Source organism: Podarcis erhardii (assembly GCF_964252035.2).
Source record: "Podarcis erhardii genome assembly, chromosome: 2".
Classification (NCBI taxonomy): domain Eukaryota; kingdom Metazoa; phylum Chordata; class Lepidosauria; order Squamata; family Lacertidae; genus Podarcis; species Podarcis erhardii.
Genome location: NC_138498.1, coordinates 39,402,182 through 39,415,984, shown reverse-complemented (window position 1 = coordinate 39,415,984; position 13,803 = coordinate 39,402,182). Strand labels below are relative to the sequence as shown.

Sequence of the window (13,803 nt, the reverse complement as noted above, 5' to 3'; positions counted from 1 at the left end):
ACTGTTAACTTTTCTTCCTTTCTTGGGTGCAATGAGGCAGTAAAATGTAGCCAAAATGTAACCCCACAGAAGACAGATACATAAATGAACCCTTTTTAAAAAGAAATTTTCATTTTACACCTCAAGAAGGAAAAAAAGAACTATGTAGAGTTAAAGCCTCGAGATAGATAGATAGATAGATGATGATAGATAGATAGATAGATAGATAGATAGATAGATAGATAGATAGATAGATAGCATAATGAATCAAATATGTCTGAGGTGGAATTGCATGCGTCGTCCTTACTGAGCACCTCATTTTAGAAAGATGGGGTGAAGTTGCTTCCTTGTTGCAGCTCTTCCTCATACATCTATCTTGGCTTTAATCATTAACACAAGCGGCGATGAGGACTTGTAGGTTTTTAATTCTCCAGAAGATCAACCTTCCGCCGAGTGATCTAGCTCCAACCCACTGGAGTAAGAGATGGGCACAAAGCTATCTGATTCTAGCAGAACAAAACAAATATTCTGGCCCTGCAATCTTCTGACCATATATAGACTTAACTAGCCTTTTGGAAGATATGGCTGATATCTGTGATCAGTACAAAGCAATTAGTTATGAAATGTCTGTGCCGCCAAAGGGTGGTTTAAGGGATACTTTTTTAAAACCATCTTTCCCCCTTTGTGTGCTTGCATGTACATATTTCAGTTCATGGGGACCCTATTATTGCCACTGAATGCTGGGTCATTGTAACCGAGAAGTGCTTAGTAACAATTGAATCTGGGCAGCAAGAACCAAATTGAGTAATTCTCAAATTGGAAATTGTTGAGAGAGAAATGTGAATGTAGTTATTGGGTGCTACTCTCATGGCTGTAGGAATTTCTGCAATAAAAGTGCTGATGGTTCCCATTTTAAAGTGAACAGGTTATATATATCCTGTACATTGAGCATCCTGATTTGCTTACACAAATTTTCTGCACATTTAGATTATATATGGTCTTTTGTTTTGATTTGTATGGGGGACAGTTATATGGCAATCAGTCTTTGTTCTACATTAATTCAGATTTGCTTGTGTGGTGTTTATACATCTTCTGGTTGGTCTTTCATTTATCCCACACAGTGCATTTCCGCATCACTTTCCAAACCTCAAAAAACCAGATTGTTTTTTTAAATAGATTTGTTGTTCAAGGTGATGGGACTGTTTAATCTATTTTAATTGTGCAAACCTAAAGTTCTGATATGCACTTGAATCCCTTTCACAATATTGTGACAGTCTGGAGGTAGGATGTTGGATGTTGAGCAGTTTAAATACCACCCTACTCTCTGCCATACCCAATTTTGCAGAGATAAAAGAGTCAGAAAGTAATGTTCCAATTGGAATTTTGTAAGTTTCAGTATTTTATTAAAGTGTCTAATTCTGTAGCTATCAATATTTTATTAATTTTATGTATTTTAAAATAGCCGCTTGATCCTTCCAGGGCCCTATGTTTGTTGTTGTTGTTGTTGTTGAGGAACCCATTGTTTCCACATAAACGGCACAATAACTCTCTGGAAGGTGAATTCAGAGGAGGGTCCCAAGAGAAAGGAATTGAATTAGATAGAAAGTGAAAGCAAAGCCTCCAGGGTCAACATGCACTTTAATCTGTTACTAAGAATAACCTGTTAGTATAATACGCACAGCCTAAAAGTGAGAAGGCAATCAAACAAGTGTAAACTAATATAGTGAGCTATTGGTATAGGAGCATGTAAATTGGAAACAGGTGTTGAGTGACTGAGAGTAAGCATGTGATGACAGGGCGCTCTGAATCAAGACAGAGCGTTTCTTTGCTGAGCATCTTGTTTTGCAGTTACTCTTAGTTTTGTTTGTTACAGTTAAAATAAATAAAAGCCAAACATGAATCAAACATGAGCTGGGATCCTAATGCTACATTAAAAAATTGTTTTGCTTTGGAAACTGCTCTTTGGGGTAACTGGATCCTTGTTCTTCTGCCTACACTATCCTGTAGTAGATAATTTAAAGTTGTACTGTGTGTGGATTTGGAGTGAGTCCCAGGAGCAGAGCCAATAGCAAACATCTAGCATTAGGGACATGTCCACTCTGTAAGCTTATCCTCTGACGGATGTTCTTGTAGGCTGGATCTGGCCAGTGAATGCCAGAAAGTGATGGTGTGGACAGTTTACAAGTTGCTTGCCAGGAAATGACCAGTGAGAGTAGATCATTTTCAAATGGGTTGGTGGACTCTGCAGACAGAGGATATCTTTTAGAGAACAGCACGGAAGTGTCCGTTCAATATGTTTATTCTAAATCACTGTCTGCTACTCTATTTACACTTTCCCTAATGGCTTTGGAGCTCCTAGCAGAGAGTGTGGATTGTTAACTCAATATTTGTGCATACAGTCACTGATGCACTGATATATAGTCACTTGGGGCTAAAGGAGACCTTGTCTCCCTATAAATGCTTGCTACCATGTACAGATGCCAAAGTGTAAAATACATGTGTTAAATACATCTGCTCTGCATCAGTTATGAAGGTTCATCAGTTATGGTTCAAGAACATCTTTTCTCTTTGAAATGTAAAGCAGCTAGAGGGGAGGCCCATCCCACTGATGCCCCCTGCCCCTCTTGGTACAGACTGATGGAGCACAGGTAGGAGAGGCCACTTGCCCTGAGCCCATCAGACTCCCTGCCAGCCTCTGAGTTGCATCCTGAGGCCAGTTGAAGCTAGAACGTATTCAGGTGAGGAAAAGAGAACCCTATCTATCAATCCCTAGCAACAAAGAAGTAACATATGGACCACAGACAAAGCCTTTATTGATTAGTGTCCAAGATGGAATAGATACTGAAAGAGAAGGACATGTGTGAGGATGCCAGCTGGTCACCCAAACTGGGCTACTGGGCCTTGCTCAGCAGCTCAAGGTGTAGCAGGTGCAATGTACATTGTGGACCAGCTCCACATTAAGCACTTTCCCCTTCTACATAACTCTCATAAAGCTTGTCAGGATATAGGAGCCTGTCTGGAGCTAAGTAGGTTAATGATGAAAAGCTTTTCTCTTTGACTGCCCTTGTCCTGCCCACGATTCCTTCCCATTTCAGTTGTTCTGCTGTGGTAGCAGGGCTTCTGCTAATTCTATGTCATTGCAAACAGGGGATCTTCAGTATCTTAAGAATGTTGTGTTTGTATGTGACTTTTGAAGCAGAGCATGTTGCATATTCACAGTGCCATTCGTTCATTTCCAGCTTTTCTGTAGACCACAGTGGCCTAGAATCTTTCTTTATGCACCAGGGCTTCAATCCTCTAGATTTTATTAGGTATTTTGCCATTTATGCATTTAAAACTCTTAAAACTCCAGGATTAACAATAAACCACAATACAAAGCAAACCTTTGGGAGATACCTGGAACTTCACCACCCTCCCTTCTCCCTTAGAGGAAGTGCTTCTGTTTCAAATGTTCTCTCTCTGCCACTTGTTTTTTGTGACAGAATATCACGTAATTTCTTTATTTTGTCTTGCACTTGGAGCTCATTTGTGCACAATGCTCAGACATTATTAGACCTTTCAGTACGTTGTTCGAGTTTGCTTACTTGTTGATTGTTATAGCACAGGAATAGACTTCCTGGTGCCCTCCAGATATTGCTAGACTCCAACTCCCAACATCCCTCACACTAGGGCTCATGAAAGTTGGGGGTCCAACAGCATTTGGAGGGTTTTTGACTGCACCATGCTTCACAATTTTGGGTGCCTTTGGGACACCCCCCCTCCAAAGTTTAATTTGTTTATTTTAAAGCACTGAAAGACCACTTAGTATCTTAAAAATATCTAAACAGTATACAATATAAAACAAAAATACAGCCCAAAATCAATGGAACAGCTGTATAAAAATGAGTAAAAGTAAATAAACTAAAAGTAAATAAATTCAGGGGATTCGGTCACATAAAATAGTCACATCTTATGGGTCAGCTTTACAAAAAGATAATTTTTTACAAGATGTCTCAAGCAACTGATGGCTGCTTCTTCACATGTGGCAGAGGGAAAGGCATTCCACAGTATAGGGGCAACAGCAGAAAAACCCCATTTGGGGGTCACTGCCCTGTGATATTCAGTAGGGTGCAGTGCCATGAATAGAATTTCCGCAGATGATCTACATGATCTTACAGTTCTGTGCAGGAGCAGGCAGTCTTTCAGGTAACAGAGTCCTGAGTTGTTCAGGGCTTTATCTGTAAAGAACAAAACCTTGAACATGGCTTGATAGCTGATCAGCAGCAAGTGTAGTTCCCTCCGCATAGGTGTAATATGCGCACATCCAGGTGCCCCACTCAGTAACCTGGCCACAACATTCTGAGCCGGCTGCCGCTTCTGGACCAATCCCAACAGAAGCCCCATACAGAGTGCATTACAGTGGTGCAATCATGAGGTTACCAGTGCATGAATCACAGGGACTGCACTATCTCTGTAAGGCTTTTAAATGTGTAGGCTGAGATCAACCTGTGCAGCTTAGCTGTTCTTAGGTTAACGGTTACATAGACATTATAAATATATGGTCAGATGCTTGGGAAATCTGTTATTTCTTACAGACTATTTTGTGCCCAGTAATTTTTTTAAAAGCATTGACTATATTTGTGTGTTCCCGTGTCCATAACTGAATTTTTATATATATATTCCTGAGGCAGTGCTGTTTTTCTTGCTCACATTTGAACTGACTGCAAGGTGAAGTAATTTTCCTCAGAGTGGATGAGTTTGTGTGACTTTGCATTTTAAGGACATGAAAAAGTATAGTGTTAAGTCTCCATCTTTCTTTGAGAAATGACTTGTTTTATTGATGTTTAATATATGTATAACTGTGGTATTTCAGATATTTTGTCTAATGTCTCACAGATATTAGCTATCAGTGCACAGTCCCACTAACAATTTACATTTCCATTGATTTATAGCAGCCACAACAGTCTGAAGTATTGATCATCTCCATATGTTCAATACATCCATAATACTGACTGCATTGTGTGGTGTTCCATAGGATTTCTCAGGGAGAAACATGGAGTAGTGCTGTATTTATTGATATTCTGCCTGGATGAAGCCTAATGTGAGCAAACTGCATCAGACATCTTCTATCTTAATATTCTAAATGACTTGCTTGGAAAAGATTATGAGGAAGATTATGATGGAAAAGATTTTGATGTCACAATTACTGTGCTTCAGAGTGGCTTCAGGTAGACATCATTGTATTTTGAGGTTTCTGCCCTTTTTCTCCTCTCCACATCCAGAGAGAGGATGTGGACATCTAGGAACATGGTGTGAGTGTCTTCTTATATCTGAATGGTGAGAAGGGTTTTGCTCCTATATGCTATTTTTATTATGAAACATGGAGTAACCTGTCCCATTTCACTGTCTGAGGCAAAATGGGCAGGTGCCACCCACCTGCCAAAGCCTTGCTTACCAGGGTCACATGGCGACTGCTTCCAATGACAAGGATACTTGACTAGTAGCAATGAAGTTCTGTCTCAATGGTTTTGTTATATTGTGGAGAGTCTTTGTTGTGGGTATTTGGGATCGTGGCAATATTCTAAGCACCAGAGGATTTTACCTAGTTTCACTTTCCATTCTTGTTCGTAGTTTTAGTTTTGTACATGCAGTAACCAGTGACCCTCATAATCCACAGACATAGTCTATGCAGAGCTAGTCTAACCTGATGTGCGCCAGGGGTCTCACTGATGCCCCTTCCTCTTGCAAAATGCAATAGCTTAGAAACACATTTTTAAACGCTGACTTGAGCCAAGTCCTCTTGGCCACTTCACAGGACAGAAATTATTTGAAATGTGTAGGCTACACAATACTACTTAAAATAGCCTATAACGAGTGGAAGTGGGGAGGGGGAGAGATTAATGGCTTAAAACAAAATAATGAAAAGGTCATTCAGACCGTAATTGTCAAACCCTCCCTGTGCTGTCTCATATCCATATCAATTCTGTTTGATGGTGACTCAGAAAATGATCCCTGGCATTTATCTTTCCCTCAGACTTTATGAAAAATTGATTGACTCCTTTTGCCCAAGAAGTTGCATTAAATAAGAAATAAAATGTTGTTTATGGGCAACTTTGCCTTCTAGCAATCAGAAAGGGCCAGTTTTATAAGAACAGGGCATCAATTTTTAATACCGCAAAGTACCTGCATATTTGACATGGCAAACTGAAATCTTTGGATATTATCCTCTCTGGAATGATTCCTGGAGTTAAACAGAAACAGCAGGCCCTGTTTCCCACTGTTCCCACCTCTTTTCACCCTCCAATAATACTTGTGAGCTCTGAATGAGAGAGGATGATAACATTGGGGGGGGGTCTGATTAAGTGGGTGTTCGTGAGATTGCTTTCAGAGATGGGCTGGCTCCTAGGTTGGCCAGGTGCAAAAGAGGACTGTGCTTTTGAACCTTTAAGAGTTATATAAATCAGGACATATCACCCAGGTATAGTTTGCATGACCATCTTTGTACACGTGTTTGGGATTTGTTAAGCAATGAACAAGCCTGCTGTAAATAGTATGAGACTCCTCCTGCAAACACTGCAGTCTATGGTAGCACAGCTTAAGAGGGCTACAGGACCCAGCTCTATGCCTGGACTGGGTTTAGGTTGCGGCTTTGACCCTTTCTTCATTTTCATCTGGTAAAGAGAAAGCTGGAACCTTCTCCTTCCCTGGTTTTGGGATAGGAAGCTGCCTCAGATCCAAAGGCTGGTCAGTGTTGGCCCACTTGGGCATCTGAGCACAGGACTTTCTGCATGCAAAACATGTTCTGTACCGCTGCACTGTTGTTCCTCCACCCCACCCCCCATATTTTTGTTTGTCTCTTGTGCTCACAATGCATGCATCTATAGAGACATCAGCTCTTAACGTTGGTTGAAGACGGCTGAATAGCTGTCAGCTCTCAGTGAGTTTCCTGGGAAATTTTAAAATGGAAAAAATGCCAATTCAAATTAGGGGAATTTGCATCATAATTTTTTTCAGTTTGCATCAGAAATTTTTATGGTGTCATGGAGAGTGATTTAATTTCTCTTGCTCATTTTATTTGTATTTAGTATGTGAAGCAAAAAAATTCAAAACCGCCAAACTTTCTTAACGTTGTATTTGCAACTGGCATTCATTCATTGCTACTAATTAACTTAAGAAGTAGAAAATTTTCCACCCCACATCACTAGTGAAACTGTCAAGTTCAAATGCCCGTTAAGTTAGAGGTGCCATGAACCCTGAACAGACAAGACCTATTTTGGTTATACTTTGCCCGCATGGGCTAGAGAAAATGCAGAGCTTATCAAAATGTGTTGAAATGTACTTTTGTTTGTTTTGCATAGATATTCTTGACTGGAAAAAAAATCCTGCGCAAAGATCAGATTTTGGAAAAATGAGAGACACGGCAGCTCATTTTATTTATTTGCTTGTAAACTTTATATTCTGCCCTTCATTTCCAAGCAATTCTAGGGGATGCCCATCAGTTCAACAGTTTTGAATTCTCATGGCCAACTTTAGCCAGGAGCTCATTCATGTTAGACCCAATAAAAAAGAAACTGCCTGAAGGATGGAGACCTCCTCTATTTTGTCCAGATTTTCCTACTCTTACAATTTATCACCCCTTCCTCTGAGCACAGATTCGCTGAGGGAGAAGCATGTGGTCAGTGTACCAACTTCAGGCTAATTTGGAAGGGCTGTGGCCTTGCAGAGCTGCCATTCTAGCACCTTGCCTCAGCCATAAACTCATTCCAACTTAAAAGGGAAAGTGACCCAGATGCATTGTTGCACACAAGTCTTCAATTATACAATGTCCTGCAAGCATCAGATAAAGCAATAACACAGAAAAAGGTCATAACAACACCAGCTATGTCATGAATAGCAGCCACAAGTAGCGGCCAGAGACTTGATCCAGTCTAGGACTAGAGCGATGAAGAGATAGAAATGCTGCTGGCTATGAGTCCTTTTGTAGTGTGTTCCAAGCAGCTGTCAACTGCTCAGACTTTGAACGACTGGGACCTCCCAAAGGAAAATAAAACCTTCAGAGTGGCCAGCTGCAAGAAAACAGTGGATCTTTGAGGATGCACTGCTGAGGGAAACATGAACAAACGTAGGAGATAATCGGGTTTATTTCTCTGCAGGCTAATGTTCTGCAGAAGGGGTAGAGATAAATAGTGTCATGTTCATTTGAGGCGTGTCATGAACTAGATGAACTTTAGCTAATTAGTTTAAACAAATGAAGAAAAGCAGCAAAGTACTAGGTATGCAGAAGTATGAAAGTACTTTTGCGGAAGACGCTACTCCTACAACTTGTTAGACATAATTATATTTCTTCCGCTGGCAATGGTGTCATTCTCATTTCTTGTCTCTGAGCCCCGCCGGTTGTAAAAATTAATGGCATCAAAATATCAAGGCTTGGATCCTAAGGTAACTTAAGATATCTCATGTAAGAAACGTTTCCCATCGCCTCCTCCCAACAGCAGCCACCTGTGACTTCTGAAAAGCCTTTAGGAGACCTTCCTGAAGAATGGGGCATGGAGGTTTGCTGAAGGTGGGAGGGGGCGGGACACTTCCTTATGTTAGGATCCAAGCCCCCACCCTCAGCACCCTGTAGTCATTCCCACATTCTTCAGGAGGGAACCCTGAATCTCCAGATATGCTTTTGGGGGAGAGCGCAAGGAGCTGCATGTTGCAACAGGGAAAGGAAACTTTCTTTCTGTGAAATTTCCTGAGGTAATTGGCCACCTGTATTTCCTGTCTCCCTTTCCAGACTTCCCAATACAGTTTCCTCATAGTGCCCCTTGTTCCTTAGGGGGCAGCAGTGACTGTTGGGTCCTGTATACTCATTTTGATAGCTGGAATCTTTACTGTGGTTCAGTGGCACAATTCATAGAGATGATCCCTCAAATCATGGTTTGGAAGGATTCCAAAATGAGTCATGGGCTTCTGTGCTTCCTTCTTCAATTATTACCTGTTATGTATGATCTCTCTCTCTCTCTCTCTCTCTCTCTCTCTCTTTAGCGCCAGCTATTCATAATTGGCTGTCCTATCTGTGGTGGACTATGGTTAGCTTTTGCTCTCTAAATCTCAGAATTTGTTTTTCAAATTGGGGTTCTGGAGGATGAGTGCTAACCATGGTTTGCCAACCATCACTTGAGGGAAGAAAGGAACATATGGTTTGTTCACAATCATCCAAACCAAGGAGGGGACCTGTCACCTTCCAGATGTCACCCAACCAACAAAGCCAATGACCAGGGATGATGGGAGTTATAGTCCAGCAACATCTGGAAGGCCACAGGCTCCCCATCGCTGCTCCAAACCATGACCCATCTGTTCTGAGAACTGAATAAACTAACTATACATAGGCTAATAATAAAAAGTGTTTTACTCAATTTCTCAGCATATTCCTTCATAGCTAGGACAGAGTTCAGCTAGCCAATATGCACTGTATGTTTATTTTCCTATATGACTGATTTTATGTTCTTTCCCAGTTTCCCCTTAAGTAAACCTTTTCGATTTGTTGAAGAATATTGGGTTTTGCCTCTGGAATTCAGTATTTTGAACTTAAGCCTGCATAAGACCTACTGCTTAGCTCTATGCTATCTTGACTTTAGTCTTCAGTAGAAGTGGTTATCAGGGTTTGAAAGGTCCATTATTTAAGTAGGAAAGGTAGGTGTTTGTGTGTGAGAGAGAGAATGAAATTGCCATTTCAGTTCCTGAAGATCTGGTGTTTCTAGATATCCTACCTACTATAGTTCCAGTTACAGATAGGTAGCCGTGTTGGTCTGCCATAGTCAAAACAAAACAAATTCCTTCCAGTAGCACCTTAAAGACCAACTAAGTCAGTTCTTGGTATGAGCTTTCGTGTGCATGCACACTTCTTCAGATACACAGTGTATCTGAAGAAGTGTGCATGCACACGAAAGCTCATACCAAGAACTGACTTAGTTGGTCTTTAAGGTGCTACTGGAAGGAATTTGTTTTGTTCTACCTACTATAGCTTATCCTACCATTTGACATCAAGATGGGAATCTTTGCATGAGAAGAACATGAACTTCATGGGATCAGTCCTTTATTTTTCTTCAGACAGGGACTCTGATCCTCACATTATATACTTATTTGCATCCATTGAAATTGGAGGGGCTTTATCCATAGAAAATTTTGAGTGATGGTCTCAAATTTTTACTCTTGAATGTGTCAGGCAGAACAACCCCCCTCTCAGCAAGAAGTAATCCTGAAGATTTTTAACACTGGACCATGAGGGCTCCCTGGAGTCTCCCATTCTTTAGCTTTCCATCTCCACTCTGGTCAGGATCCAAGACTGCATAATAATATCACACTTGGATTTACACTTCTTCTTGGCTCCCCGAGTCATTAGACTGTTCTTAATATGCATGTAGCCTTTTCCTGTGTTTTGAATCAAGACGGCACCAAGCATTCTTTCCAAGGTGTACTGGCTCCAACTCAGCTGTTGTGTTGATCTTAATAGCCTCCAGGTTCTTTAGGAAGCTAAGGATTCTACTGCTACTGTTGACAAACTATTGTTCAAAGAATCTGGAGGCTCACTAAAAGATCTGGGTAATGAGAAACGGGCTGAACGATACCTTTTAGCTGCAGGGCCTGGCAGTGGTAATGCAACCTGAGCTGAGCAATTAATCTAGCACAATTATTTGCAGCATTCCCTTCCTACAGAACACTAGAAAGGGTCTGAATACTTCAGATACTGTAGCAAATTAGTTGCACATCTGACTCTCTAATGAAAGTCAAGAGCCATGTGCTTTGCCAGCAACCTTGTGTAATGCTATGCCTTTAAAAAAATAAAATTAACCAGGTCATGTCAACACTGGCTTGTTTACTAACTTGTCAGTGTCAATTAATCACTCTTTGCATCTAAACTTGCATATACTGAAATATCAAAGAACTGAATGACATGGTGGTTTTGCATTTCCAAGGTATTGCAGGTTAGACTTTGCTGTCTTTGGATACAAAAAAGGGTGTATGGACGGAAGTTTCGTTCAATGAATACTAAAACAGTTGGTTATCGGTATTGTAACTGTTTATGTTGAATGAAGAGGATGACTGATAAAATCACCTTCACACATACACATGTATCCAAAGAGTCACTACACCTTATTTATTAGAGGGTTAGGGTTAGGGAAGATGTACAATGGAACCTCAACTTACATACGGCTCTACTTACATACGATTCCAGTTACGACCTTCAGTAGGTGCATTAGGAAGAACTTCCTGACAGTAAGAGCTGTTCGACAGTGGAATTTGCTGCCAAGGAGTGTGGTGGAGTCTCCTTCTTTGGAGGTCTTTAAGCAGAGGCTTGACAACCATATGTCAGGAGTGCTCTGATGGTGTTTCCTGCTTGGCAGGGGGTTGGACTCAATGGCCCTTGTGGTCTCTTCCAACTCTATGATTCTATGATTCTATTCTATGATTCTATGATTTCCCCTTGCCCTGCTCCTTTCCTAGGGGAAATCCACTCTTCAGCTCTAAATCAAAGCAAACATCAAAGCAAACATCAACCTGGATGTTTCAGCTCTAAATCAAAGCAAACATCAAAATATATGCTGTCTCCACATTTGAAACTTCCATGTTTCACAGGTGGGGCAGGGGAGGATTTGAAAGTAACAGGCAGGAAGGCAGGTAAAGTTCTTCTTTGGTTTGGACCTTACAGAGGAGTACAGAATCAGCACTTTATATACATGAAGTAGTTAAAAGACTAATGGAGAAGATAAAGTGGAGTTTCCTTCAGCCACAGAAAATGAAACAAATGCAGACTGACAGATTAGGTACAGGTTGAATATAGGCTATGCATTTAATGCATATCCTCCCTCGCAAATAATCTTGGGAACTGTACTTAACTCCTCATAGAGTTACAGTACCCAGCACCTTTAAAAGAATTCAGTTCCAAGGATTGTTGGGTGGGTGGAGTAATGTGCTTTAAATGTACAGTATGTAAGTAGCCTTAGAATCAGCTAAAGATTGGGTAAGGTTCTGATAGAGAATGTTCAAATGACTGGTGATTTGTGTTTATTACGTATTTGAGTATGTGCATGCCTGTGCCTGTATGGACTGCTTTCAACATAACATTTTATGTTACGCTTTTTAAAAAATGGAATGGTGTGAACACGTTTGTTGAACCAGTGTGTAGAAAGTGATCATTCACACAGTTTTTCCAGACTTAGCCCCCATTAATGCAGGGAGGGGACACAGCAGGAACCTGTCTCTATCTGGGAAATAACATATATTTGCATATTGCATATTCCTAGGAACCCTTAAATCGGTCAGCATTTGATTCTGGTAGCTTTTGAGCTGTCTTTCAAACTGTATGCTATATGATTCTGTAGCAGAAATTGCCACATTTTTATTTTTGGCATGAGATTTGGTAATAGTTTTGATCCCCCCCCCCCCCCAGTTTCCTATAATGCACACTTTCTTGTACCATACTAAGACGCGTTCGGTAAGATTGTGATTGCTCAGCTGCTGTTTCAGGATGGGATTCCCTTGAATGCATTTTTCTTTCTCCACTGCAAAGTGCATTTTGTGTGTGAACAAGGAGCAGTACAATGGGCAAGATGGAGAGTTTGGTTTAAGCCGCAAAGACCTGAGCTGTAATGAGAGGGGACATGTGCAGTCTCTGCTGTGATGTTCTCCTCCCCTGGCACAGCCACTTGTAACAAGTTTTACGGGAATTGATAAAGTAAGACAGCTGGATGGAAGAGCTTAAATACGCCAAACTTAAACATGCGATTGAGGACATAAATAACTACATTCCTGCTTTCATGTTTATTGTACAATTGCAACACAACCATATTTGGAATAACTGTTCTAATATTTGAATGCAAGATGATTGGAGTTTAGCTATTATGTTTTGAATAAATTATTGTGGAAATTGAACATTTCACATGGCCGTTATTTCTTCCATATTCACCAGTGACACCAATCCATAACCTTAGGAGACAATACGGTCTTGTGGTTGGAACACAGGAGCTGTGAATATTAAGTTTAAATATTGTTTTCGACAGAGCACCCTCACTGATCTTAAGCAAGTCCCTACTTTCCTCTTTCCATTCACATTCTGAAAAACAGAAACATATCTTTGTCCAAGGAGAGAAGAGCTGGAAATTTTTGGAACAGTTGTCACTCCCTTTGAAGAAGCACCATGAACAGTCAAACTGAAAGTGAACTGTTGCTTATTCTTTTCCAAGAAGTTAGAATTCCAAAGAATGGGAAGAACATTCAAAAGAAGTGCAAATATCCAGTGCACAATGGTGATATTTACCATTAAGAAGAGCCTTCTGGATCAGGCCAATGGCCCATCTAGTCCAGCATCATGTTCTCACAGTGGCCAACCAATGTCTGTGGGAAACCAACAAGCAGGACCTGAGCACAAGAGCACTGTCCTCTCCTGTGGTTTCCAGCAACTGGTATTCAGAAGCACTACTTTCTCCGACCAAGGGCTAGTAGTCATTGACAGCATATACTCCATGAGACTCTTAATCTCAGGGTTGTGGGTCCCAGTACACCTGAAATTTGTGCATTAATGCAAATCTGAAACTACTGAGTTTCTAGACACATACCAATAGCTTTCTGGGCATTTTTATAATTAAAACATCAACACCTTTATAGCTCTGTAGATGGAAGACTGACAACCCTGAGCCCTTCTCAACCCATCTCATCTCACCTTTCACTCCTTTGGCAGCTGCTTCTTCTTCCTTTCCTCTTAACCAGACTGCTCTATATGGCTCTCAGATTTCTACATCCAGTATCAGAGCATTTGTGTATGGGATAGTTTACATCCTTAGGGCATCCTTGTACGTG

At 40.8% G+C, this 13,803-nt stretch overlaps 1 protein-coding gene across 5 annotated transcripts in view; it reads left to right on the top strand.

The window, feature by feature from the left end:
• MYOCD (myocardin) overlaps positions 1-13,803 on the top strand; it is a 230,458-nt gene that overhangs the window by 146,569 nt on the left and 70,086 nt on the right. Inside the window, exon 1 of one of the 5 annotated variants that reach the window (XM_081848665.1) lies at positions 1,331-1,364. The exons of the other annotated variants lie outside the window; for them this stretch is intronic. Within the exon in view, the coding sequence (XP_081704791.1) occupies positions 1,346-1,364 (19 nt within the window). The 5' untranslated portion in view covers positions 1,331-1,345. Of the gene's footprint in view, positions 1-1,330; positions 1,365-13,803 lie in introns of those variants that run through there. 5 annotated transcript variants of the gene reach the window in all.